Consider the following 12365-nt stretch of genomic DNA (forward strand, 5'->3'; position numbering starts at 1 on the left):
TTGATTCTTGATTAGTACGGGTGTCAGAAGTTATGGGGAGAAGGCAGGAGAATGGAGTTAGGAGGGAGAGATAGATCAGCCATGATTGATGAGCGGGATAGACTTGATGGGCCGAATGGGGACGACGGTTCATGGGACGACTGGAATGGGGGCAATGGCTGCAACGGGCCTTTGTAGCCAGCTGCAACTGGGACTGTAAAATGGCACCTCTTGCCTACAGACTCAGTGGGCTGTTCTGCACATTCTGTACTATCTGAAGGATTGTGCATATGTACGGTGATAATCTTGCTGAGCTGTTTGCTGTACCTTGGTTCACTGTACCTTGATATATGTGATAATAAAGAAACCATTGAAGTCCAAGGCAGGAAAATAACAGTATTAAGAAGTACAAGAATAAAACAGGTACACGGGTTAAATTACAGATCAGCCAGAGTTCAATTCAACATAGTACAGAGGAGTCAGTCATGTCCTTCTGTTTGTTTCTTCAGTACTTGAAGGTAAATTGATTTTAGACACGTTTCCACACAAAAACTATTGCCAGTGTATTTTTTATTTTAAATCAATCACATCTCTGAAAATCATAAATTGGAATGAATATTATTACATCTACAACCATAAAGTACAAAATTTCTATCAAAATAAGCCTTGCATATCACTGTAAAGAAAGAAACTCTTCTGCAGAGGACTTGTGTCCTTAATTGAGTTTTTATTTCTTTAAATAATGTGTTTTCTTAGCATTTACATTCCAGGTGAATGTTAGTACAGACAATACATTTGGCCTTATGACTGGACGGTGGCAAGTTTCATTTCTTCCTTTCAGTTCAATCTCTAAGTGCAAAATTCTACAGTGCATATGGAATTTCATAGAATAAAATTTCTTTCACCTGGCTCCCAGACCTATAATGATCGGCCAGCCAATTTCAGAATCCTTGTGTGTTCACACGAATTTCATCCCTCTTCTGTTAACGGTTTTTATCAAACATGGTAATTATGTCAAAGGTCACAGAAGACTGTTTACAAATGTTCTAGCCACTAATAAAATGCTTACGGCATTACAATTATAAAATCCTCCTATAAAAATGCTGTTAGTTGGTCTGAATGTTTTGGAGTGTTGAAAGAGATGATGAATTCTCTTCAAAGATTCTTGGGAGTGGTCAGATGGCGTGGGCCCCTTGTGCCTGTGGAACCACGCGCGCTAGGTCCTCACATCAACCTTGCCACAGCTAAACAAACATTATTGCTGATCCCCAACACCTCATTCATAAATAACTGGAATATATTCAAAATAAGAGTAGTCAGCATCAAGAACATTAAAATGGTAGAAATATTTTGCGAGCCAAATCTATGATCATAAGACAGTCTAACTTGGTTACCTCTCCTGATTTGTTCTAATTTTCCAGTTTGTTTGGTATTACATAACAAAACCATGGGACTAGAGTAAAGCTCAGAGGGGAGTGTGTCGAGAGCAGATGGTGGATGAGGCGCTAGGTGACAATTGCCTGACCTGGTACACGTCTGGCTCGTGAACGCGGACACAGTAACTTGCAGTTAGCTCACACACTCGCTCATCTCCAAGCACACGTAACACATCCAGTGACTGCGACCTCGGGTTATGCGGATGGTTTGGTAGTAAAGTGCAAGTCAGTCTAGAATAATTCCACGCATCTCTCGGCAGTTTCATTCAACTCTTTCAAATCCAACACTGGAACAACGTCCAGCCCTCTTGCCTCATCCCTGACCACTGCAGATTATCTCAACCACTACCTTTATCACCCTGACGGAGATGAATCCATCATTATGAATAAAAATGCAAGTGCTTTTGGACTGCAAACATCTGTCCTAGGCAAAATCTACATGACAATAGCTTCAAATTATCGCTAATAACAGGTTTCTTCGTACACCTCAGCCCAAGCATGACTTAAAGCCAGAAAAAAAGATGCATTCTGTCCTGGTGCTTTACATCTACAGGTTTACATTTCAGCTTGAATAAAGAGAGAGATATTTCATGGGCCGTTAAATACCCACAACATCAGGGCCAACAATAGTCCAAAGACCACTCAGTGCTCTATCGCCAAGTCCTGATCTAACATTTTAATCTAGTTTTAATCAGAAAATTATAACAATCTACAGTCTCTCGACTAAATATTTCACTTACACTTGTAACAGCAGATAATTTGCCCGTCACAAGGATTTTCCTGCAGTTTCACAATTCATTGCCCTGAATTTCATTGAATTAACGATGATTTCTAACTAATCAAACTGGAAAGTGAGACAGAAATAATGCAGCCTGCAAACCTAATTCTACACCTTCCCCACCCCACTCAGAACCAATGCCAAATGCAAACTAAACATCTTTCTACACACATTTCTGCCGGCATCTGGTTCCTTGGACTGAGATTAAACTGAATCCTTAGTTTTCTTCCTAATTTTCTTTTAGGAAATCCAGTAGGCACTGCTGCATCAGAATTATTGGCATGAGGTGCTCCCAGCTCTGCAACATTCAGAAGACAGTGACCACAGCAGCATGTCCCCTGCACCCTCCCCATCACACAAGTACAATCCTCTCCACCGTCAGCAAACACTATTTCAGATCCACATTTTGCTTCATTGAAGATTTTTTTTGTAGGATCTGAGAGTGCAATGCCATTCCTAGACTACCCAAGAGGAACTAAACCAGCAACAGGAACTATGCAGACGATGGCATTGAGCTACAGAAAGTCTTTAAATTATTTCCGTTTCAAATAAAACACTCCCACTGTCATTAGTTTATTGCATTTTACGTCGGTCCATTTGCAAGGACCGTTCTACACATTATAGAAGGTGTATTAGAGCTAAGTGGATCCAAAAAGAGAAGAGCTTTGTCCCCGGACTGATCATTTGAAACCACACAAATATTTGATGCTTCAGTTCGAGACATCAACAAATGTTCAACAGCAGCAGCACGCATCAAATCCCACCCCATTCCTACCCTTGTACATGGAGCAACTCTGTCCCACTGTCCTAACTACCCAGTGAATACATGGCACTAAAGACTTCCCATAGAAATCCCATCTTCAAATGCAATGAGGGGCTTGGCGATCTCAGCCTGCACGCCTCACCAGGAGGTGCTCAGGAGCCAAGGTACCAGCGTGGTTCATTACATCGTTTAAGACACAGGAAATGAGCATTGAAAATGGAAAGAGTTATACCCATCGGTGAAACCTGTGGCACAATGGAAATTACAAACTAGAGAGGTACATTATATACATGATGTTGCAATTTGACATACAACTGCAATCGTTAATGCTGGAAACAGGAACCAGGGTCCCAATACAAAGGTGGTCAAAGCCACAAAACGCAGGGTCAAAGTAAAGTCTCCGGTGAGGGAGGGAGGGAGGGAGTGGTCAGCATGTTCCAGAGAGGGTTCACCTTGGTGGTCCCGCCTATCCAGGAATGATTTAGAATCAGGTCAGCCCTTACAGAACAAGTGCAAAAGGAGCAAATTCGGTGCAGGGGGTAACAGGTCTCTGTGCTTCAAGACTGCCACATAAATGTTTAGTCTGCCAGCTGTAATCTGGAGACTAGACTCCTGGAGGGGCAGCAGATACTCAAAGGAATGTCAGGAAACAAATTAAAGTTCTTTCAAGATTCCCCTTGGTGCTGGGACATGCAGTGTGAGCTGCAGAGCTGCAAGGAGACAGGTGAGCTTCTGGAAGGAGTCCTGGCCACAGCTCAGATGGTACGTAGCCTGCATGTACCATCCGGACAACTCCTGGCACATTAGTCCCTAAAGAAGCACTGTTACCATCCCGAGATCCACCTGCTTCAGATCAGAAGTACAGCGCTGGTTCACTGCTATAGTCTGAATGGCAGCTGTTGTCTGCTGGTGTGAGCTGTGGACAAAAGGGAACAAGAGTGAGTGTTGGGGACTAATAGACAACAGGGTAAAGAGAGGAGTTAGTACAAAACCATGACATTACCCTGGTTTCATTTCCTTTTACCCTTTTAATCCAGTCCAGATGAAGGCTCCTGACCCAAAACGTCTGACCATTTCCTTCCACAGATGCTGCCTGACCCACTGAGTTCCTCCACGTGTGTCCTCCCCTAATCCAAGTGGTCCTGCATTCCTGACACTAAACCCTATGCCATATGCTCACCTTGTCATTGGCCCGTGTTACTTTACTGCAGTGCCTGTGCCTCCTCACGGACTTCATCCAAGTCATTCACACAATCAGTCTGAAGGGTCCCGCCCCAAAACGTCACCCATTCTCCTTCTCCAAAGATGCTGCCCGATCCACAGAGTTACTCCAACACTTCCAGTCTTGTTCTTTAATTCTCTGGACTATTCACCCTTTAAAGCAATTAGCCTGTGCAGATCGGAATGACCTTGAATTATCTCTAAACATAGAAAAGCTCATAATCCTCGCTTGGTGGAGGAGGAGGTGCTTAGGTGTACCCACCTGGTGGAGCAGGTGTGTATCACCCACCTGGTGGAGCAGGTGCTTGTGTATCACCCACCTGGTTGTAGTTTGGAGCAGTGCTTTATGTGACAGAATGCACACATGCCTCTGGGTTCCTGTCAGCATTACAGCTCCCACCCAGGCCGCTCATGTGATGTCCCCATGCCTTACACACCTCTGATAATGTAACCACCATACACCAGTCAGCAGCCGAACGTTGCCACAGGATAAACTCACCATGTTGTCGTCTGTCGAGGATTCTCCACCCTGCAGCGAGCTGTCCCGACTGGAGAAGGGTTCGTTCAGCTTTTGTTCCTGCCACGTGTCGAATGGCACCGTGTGTTTAGGCGTGTAGCTCGACAGGGCTGCAGAAGGGGTGGCAGGGAGAGGGGCAGAAAAGGGGAGGGAAAATGTTAACTTTAAGAGAAACCTGGAATTATATCAGTAATGGCCACCCAGCACTAGATTGCTAAGTTTGTTATAAGTGATCCCGTGGAGTGGAGTGAGAGAGATCGGACCACACCTCCACGCACGGGAAATACCTGAATGTTTACAGAGCTCAAATGTGGAACAGCACAGCGCTGAAACTGTATGAAAGATTTCTGAAGTCATCAAGAGAGATGGCGGAGAGCAGCTGGGAGGAGGGCAGCTGCCCAAGCTAAATATGAGTTGCTCACACCACAGCAGTATGAACATTGACTTCTCTAACTTTCCTCTCTCTGTCCATCCCTCCCCTTTCCCAGTTCTCCGACTTGATCTACATCTCCCTTGTCTCAATTTCACACCTTACATTTCCTTATCTTTGTATCTCCCTCTCCCCTGATTCAGTCCAAAGAAGGGTCTCGACCTGAAACGTCACCCATTCCTTCTCTCCAGAGATGCTGCCTGTTCTGCTGAGTTACTCCAGCATTTTGTGTCTATCTTCGGTTTAAACCAGCATCTGCAGTAACTTCCAACACCAAGATAGCCCGGCTACGGCCTCGACTTCAACCCTTTCATTCATCTTCACTGTTTGCTTTTGCTCTTATTTCATTTTCAGGATGATTCCATCTGTGTCCACAAACTATCTCGCAGTACCTTGTTACAGCCACAAGGTAGAGCTGTTGCTCCAGCTCTGCCTGAAACTAATGGAACACCAACCCTGGCCGAAAGGAACTCTCCCTGAAAATAAATACTCAAAGCTTCCTATTCACCGGCAACAAAACACTTAACAAATAATGCACTGGAGGTTTCTTGTCATCCTTCCATGGGATGTAGATTATGCTGACAAGGCCTGGACATAGTAGTTGTGAGAGGGCAGAGTCAAGGCACAATGTTGGGAGCCCAGACTAGACATGGATGGGATCCAATCGTCTTTCCCGAACCAGCAGGAGTTTTACAACAGTATGATAATATCACAATCACTACTCTTCAGACCAGCTTTATGTTACAGATTGATTAACAGAATGTCTTTAACTGCTGTGACTGGAAGTGGCCTGATCCCTCTGGCTCATATGTGCAGGTCTCTGGATTAACACCCAATACAATCACTGCATTACCGTTGCCCAGAATGTTCTAAGCTAAATGAAGAGCAAGAGTAATCAATGTAACTTTCAAGAGAGAGCTGGATAGAGCTCTTAAGGATAGCGGAGTGAGGGGATATGGGGAGAAGGCAGGAACGGGGTACTGATTGAGAGTGATCAGCCATGATCGCATTGAATGGCGGTGCTGGCTCGAAGGGCTGAATGGCCTACTCCTGCACCTATTGTCTATTGTCTATTGTCTATTAAATGGTTTCTGTTGCAATTGAACAGTAAATTCTCTCCTACACACCCACTTTGATCCACAAAACCCCACAATTACTTCTCCTCTCCCACGCCCACTTCTAATTAAATAGTATTGCATAAGGCAGTCTAATTTTGTAACCTATTGACAAAGACTTGCCCTCATCATCAGATGACATTCTTCCTTGATGAGTTCACTGAGAGTTCCTGATTTGTTCATCATTCAGCCTCTTATAGTTGTGGCAGCAGCTTCTTCACAGATCGCAGCTGCCCAACCTACAATGTTGCTTTTGTAAGGGTGCACAGTGGAGTTGTGTGTGATCCGCCCTGCCAAGACCAGAATGATTGCTGTGTAGCTGTGCAAGTGTCCCTCAATGAAAGGCAGCGTTAGCAGCTTTGCCAAACTCTTCCTTAATAACCGTGCTCAAGGGGTGGCATTGGTAGAGTTGCTGCCCGACAGTGCCTTATACCCGGGTTCCATCCTGACTACGGGTGCCGTCTGTACAGGGTTTGTACGTTCTCCCCATAACCTGTGTGGGTTTCCTCCGGGATCTCCGGTTTCCTCCCACACTCCAAAGACGTGCAGGTTTGTAGGTTAATTGGCTTGGTACAAATTGTAAATTGTCTCTAGTGTGTACAGGGTAGTATTAATGTGCGGGTAACACTAGTCAGCGCCGACCTGAAGGGCCTGTTTCCGCGCAATGTCTCTGAGCTGAACTAAACCGAAGGTGAGATGGCGTGAAAAGAAAAATAAAAGGAAAAAGCACCCGTAGTCAGGATCGAAGCTGGGACTGGCGCTGTAAGGCTGCAACTCTACGTTGCACCACCATGCCGTGCCGCCCCTGAAGTGCCTGTAGTGAGAGAGAGGCTTCCACAGTCATTTGGGTCGAGAGACTCGACCAGTGATTAGTGGCCCCGCGCCAGGCATCCTCTGCCCTCATGTCGTGCCGTTTGGACAAGTACCTGAGGCGATGGAGTTGGTGCGCAGGGGGGTGCTGGCAGACGTGGGGGAGCTGGTGTAGCTAGGACGTGGCAAGAAGGTGGACAAGGGCCGTTCCTCCTCATCGTCCTCACTCCCTTCAGACTCATCCTCTTGAATTAGTGAGCTCTCGGACGGATACTCGAATGTCGTGTGCAGACTCGAATCATTGAACGAAATCTTCATCTGGCAAAAACATTACAAAAAAGAACATGAATAAACCAGGCACAAACTTCAAACAGTTTTAATCAGTTTAAAAACGGTTGTGACCATCACAGCAGCCTCTGGGGGGAAGTGGGAGCCATGGCTGGTGAAAGACGAGGGGGAGAAGAGTTGTAGTGAGGAGAATGTAAACCCAGGGGAGACAAGAGTGAGAGATGGCTAGAACCAAGACAGGTAGCAGGGTGGAGAACAGCCGAGGGGTCAGAGTGGAGAGTTTGTGGTGGGGATACAAGATCACCTGAGAGCAGGCATTCAGCACAGAAACAGCTGGTGGAACAGCGAGAGCTGAGCGTCAGTGGCAAGAGTGGGCCAGGGAGTGGAATGACCAGACTCGACTAACAAACTATTCCACCACACAACAAGGTGGATGGCTACTGACAGTAGTTAATGAACTTAGGTTAGGGTGATGAATTAAACAAGTAGGAAGGCAGGTAGAACTGGATTTATCAAGCAGTTTGAACTGGGCACAATAGCTATGTTTTTAATCAAACAGTCATGAGATACGGGTTGAAAGCATCACCGAAGAGGAACAAAACATCTACATGATGAGAGCTGAAGGAAGTCGCCATTGGTGAGGGGATTACAATTGCTCTCTTCCTTCTTGTCCAGATGAACAACATGTCTTAACATCATTTATGGCAAGATTATTTTAGTCATAGAGTCATAGCCCCCAGCATTGAGTGATACAGTGTGGAAACAGGCCATTCGGCCCAACATGCCCACACCGACCAGCATGCCCCATCTACACTAGTCCCAATTGCCTGCGTTTGGCCCATATCTCTCTAAACATGTCCTGTCCATGTACCTGTCTAATTGCTTCTTAATGTTGTGATAGTCCTCACCTCCTCCGGCAGTCAATGAAGTCAATGTGTAATCAATGAAAGCACAGCAGAGCACCTCAATCCTGTCAAATGCACATAGGTGTGGTGGGGAAGTGTGGGGTGTGTGGCCACTGTACATGCAGCAAGCAGGTGTAGGTGTGGGACAGCGGCCGGCACAGCAGCCGTACACCCAGCACACTGAGGGCAGCAGCCGTACACCCAGCACAACGAGAGCTGCAGCTGTACACCCAGCACACCCAGGGCACAGCAGCCGTACACCTACCGCACCCAGGGCACAGCAGCCGTACACCCAGCACACCCAGGGCACCACAGCCGTACACCCAGCACAACGAGAGCTGCAGCTGTACACCCAGCACACCCAGGGCAGTCTGAGCAACACACACAGCACTGTCTACACAGTGGGGGCTGTGTGACCGGTGCATGTGCAGCAAGCAGGTGTAGGTGTGGGACAGCGGCCGGGACAGCGGCCGTACACCCAGCACACCCAGGGCAGTCTGAGCAACACAACGCAGCACTGTCTACACAGTGGGCCGCTGCTGCCAGGCAATGGGACCAGGTGGGGGCTGCAGCTCTTCCTCACACTGGAGAGCAGCTCAGAGTCACAGCAAGGCTGTTACTGCCTTTGGGGAGATTATGTTGAGGTTTTTTATCCTGAGGAAACAGGCCCTTCAGCCCGACTTGCCCACACCGACCAACATACCCCATCTACACAAGTCTCACCTGCCTGCATTTGTCCCGTGTCCTTCTAACTCCATTCTATGCATGTACCTGTCCAAATGTCTTTTAAACATTGTGATAGTACCTGCCTCAAATACCTCTTCTGGCAGCTCGTTCAATACACCCACCATCCTTTGTGTAACAAAAGTTGCCCCTCAGGTACCTATTAAATCTTTTTGCTTTCACCTTAAACCCATGTCCTCAGGGGCAGATGCTGCTTTTGGTGGTAATGATTAGCATTCAGTTAAATATAATACAGACAAGGCAAGAAGACAAAGATGTGGTCTGGCAAATATGGACTGGGAACTTGCTGATGGTGAAATCGATGATCAAACTGTGGGCAGCATTCCAAGAGCATATTCTCACAGAGGTATAAAGAAGGATTATAAAAGCTCTACTCCCATTGAATGTCAAAAGTTTATCTACAGTAATTTAAGACAGGAACCAATAGCAACCTAATAGGGATCTCAACACAGAATGCAAAGTGCCAGATGAGAATCGATGGGGATAGAAAGATACAGACAAACAAGGCCACACACAGAAAAATATAAAGTAGAAAATTCACCCTCGTGCCTCCTCAGCACCACTTTCCAGTGGTATCCCACAATTATTTAAAACATATCACCCTCTTTGACTAGCAAGTTGACCAGGTCAAGGGTAAGAGTCTGCAGTGAGAGGCCGAATAGAATAGAATTGCTCTTAACTACGACAATGCTGGAGAGCACGCAACAAAAGCTTTTCACTGTACCTCGGTACACGAGACAATAAATAAACTGAACTGAACTGAAAGAGAGCTTTCCCCCGACTGTGCAGTGAAATCAGTGTCACTGAGGCTGAGGTGGGGCAAGGGCTGGGGGTCACTAACAGCTTGAGGTGGGGCAAGGGCTGGGGGTCACTGACAGCCTGAGGTGGGGCAAGGCCTGGGGGTCACTAACAGCCTGAGGTGGGGCAAGGCCTGGGGGTCACTAACAGCCTGAGGTGGGGCAAGGGGCTGGGGGTCACTAACAGCCTGAGGTGGGGCAAGGGCTGGGGGTCACTAACAGCCTGAGGTGGGGCAAGGGCTGGGGGGTCACTAACAGCCTGAGGTGGGGCTAAATTCAACATCCAGAGATAAATACTAACGTTAACACTCCACATCATTCACAAATTACATTCAATTTAGGAGTATTTAGTTTAAAAATCCAGCCTTTTCACACTTTCCTCTCATGAGAACTCAAAATGTTTAAGTCAGGAAGCTTGACTCATTTCTCTGCGGTCCATTCCAGATTATCACTGGATTCCAGCTCCGTCTGGGTGTTTCACTTTGATGTACACTGACCCTCCCCTCCCCCCCCTTACCCCCCCTCCCCTCCCTCCCCTCCCCCCCCCCCCCCTCCCCTCCCCCCCCTCCCCTCCCCCCTCCTCCCCTCCCCCCTCCTCCCTCCCTCCCTCCCCCCCCCCCCCCCCCCCAGCCACTCCCCCCCCGCCTTCACTCTGGTTAGAGGTTGAAAGACTCCAAACACAAAGCGGATGTGCCAAAGTTCAGTGATAATTCAGAGTGACCAAAGAGGAAATGAGTCAAATTTCCTCACTCAAGGGCAATCATTTCCAGTTCGCGTGAGATAACTTTAATGCAAATTTTAGAGAGATGAGATAGAGAGAGAGGGAGAGAGGGAGGGGGAGAGGGAGAGGGAGGGGGAGGGGGAGAGGGAGGGGGGAGAGGGAGAGGGAGGGGGAGAGGGAGAGGGAGGGGGAGAGGGGGGGAGAGGGAGAGGAGGGGGAGGGGGGAGGGGGGAGGGGGGGAGGGGGGAGGGGGGTAAGGGGGGAGGGGTACAGGGGGGGAGGGTAAGGGGGGGGAGTGGGTGCGAGGGAGAGAGAGAATGGGTCTCAGAGAGAGAGAGAGAGAGAGAGAGAGAGAGAGAGAGAGAGAGAGAGAGATAGAGAGAGAGAGAGAGAGAGAGAGGAGAGAGAGAGAGAGAGAGAGAGAGAGAGAGAGAGAGAGAGAGAGAGAGAGAGAGAGAGAGAGAGAGAGAGAGAGAGAGAGAGAGAGAGAGAGAGAGAGAGAGAGATAGAGAGAGAGAGAGAGAGAGAGAGAGAGAGAGAGAGAGAGAGAGAGAGAGAGAGAGAGAGAGAGAGGAGAGAGAGAGAGAGAGAGAGAGAGAGAGAGAGAGAGAGAGAGAGAAAGAGAAAGAGAGAGAGAGAGAGTGAGCATGTGAGCAAGAAGAGGGACAATGGAGTTTTGGCAAGGATTGATGCAAGTAGCCAAATGGGACACTTGCACAGGTGTTATGTTTTAGTGACACCCTGGGATTCACCTCTATGCACCGGCACCAAACAGCTGTGGTGTCACACACCACGTTTCTCATTTGCTGAGTTATCAGGAATTCTTTCAAGGACATATATAGAATAGCTGTTAGGTTCTAGGAAACGTATACAGTACATGTTGGATTACTGCTCAGTGGGTGTGATCTAAAACTAAAAACAAAGAAGTTATGAATTAACGTTTATAAACTGGATTGAATAATATGCTATTTTTTGAAGGCCATCATTCGGTTCACTGAAAATACTTCACCGCACACCCAGTAAAACTGGTTTGTGACTGATGTCATGTGGTTGACCTTTAGTGACTTCTGAAGTGACCCAGCAAGTCACTCAGCTGTCGTTGCAACTCGGGATGGGCACCAAACCAAAGGCCTGTCACATCATTCACACAGAACAAAACAACAGGCATGCAATCAGTTACTGTACTTTTCCATGAAAATCCACAATAAATCCTACAGAACCGTTCAGTTTCCACACACTGACCTGCCCTTCCTCAACCTGCTTACAATGGCTCTTTGTTATTTCTCTGTAACAATGGCTCCAGCACAAAATCAAGGCTTCAGTTCGGTTAAGTGAAGCTTCCTCGCCGTGTTCCTGCTCTACGACAATGAATAAGGAACCATCTACGACAGAGGTGGCATAATCTATGACTGAGGTAGCACAGCACCCGTATGTACACGGCAGCCACTGATGCAGCCTCCATTGTACTTCCACTCTGTGCTCCATCAGTAGGTAAGTGGTCCAGGTTCCTGAGGAACAAAATGGAGTTTCTGCCTTCACCACTTTTTCAGGCAGTGAGGTCTAAACACCACCACCCTCTCATCTTCCACACTCAACTCCCCTCTTTTCCAGGATTTTCAGCTTTTATTTCAAAATCTTGAAAGGCGGACCGTTGCAACTTCCCAGTGAAGAGAGGGTTGACGGGCAAATGGAGTGTGCTGCAGGATTATCTGTGGACAGCAGAGCTTTGGTTGAGGGCAGGTGTTTGCCATACATTCTCCCTCCAACTGTGTCAGGCTCCTCAGTTGTAGGGACTCACCAATAAACTGGTCAATGATGCCCAGTTTGGGTTTAGTCACGACCACTAAGAGAACTATATTGC

General features: G+C 47.3%; 1 protein-coding gene across 1 annotated transcript in view; it reads right to left on the reverse strand.

The window, feature by feature from the left end:
* Nucleotides 1-541: 541 nt before the first annotated feature.
* The window catches only part of tprn (taperin), a 47702-nt gene continuing 35878 nt past the window's right edge, over nucleotides 542-12365 (reverse strand). Inside the window, exons 2-4 of the mRNA XM_078426007.1 lie at nucleotides 7166-7367; nucleotides 4677-4804; nucleotides 542-3872 (exon numbers count right to left, since the gene is read on the reverse strand). Of these exons, the coding sequence (XP_078282133.1) occupies nucleotides 3810-3872; nucleotides 4677-4804; nucleotides 7166-7367 (393 nt within the window). The 3' untranslated portion in view covers nucleotides 542-3809. The remainder of the gene's footprint in view (nucleotides 3873-4676; nucleotides 4805-7165; nucleotides 7368-12365) is intronic.

Source organism: Rhinoraja longicauda, chromosome 31 (assembly GCF_053455715.1).
Source record: "Rhinoraja longicauda isolate Sanriku21f chromosome 31, sRhiLon1.1, whole genome shotgun sequence".
Lineage (NCBI taxonomy): Eukaryota > Metazoa > Chordata > Chondrichthyes > Rajiformes > Arhynchobatidae > Rhinoraja > Rhinoraja longicauda.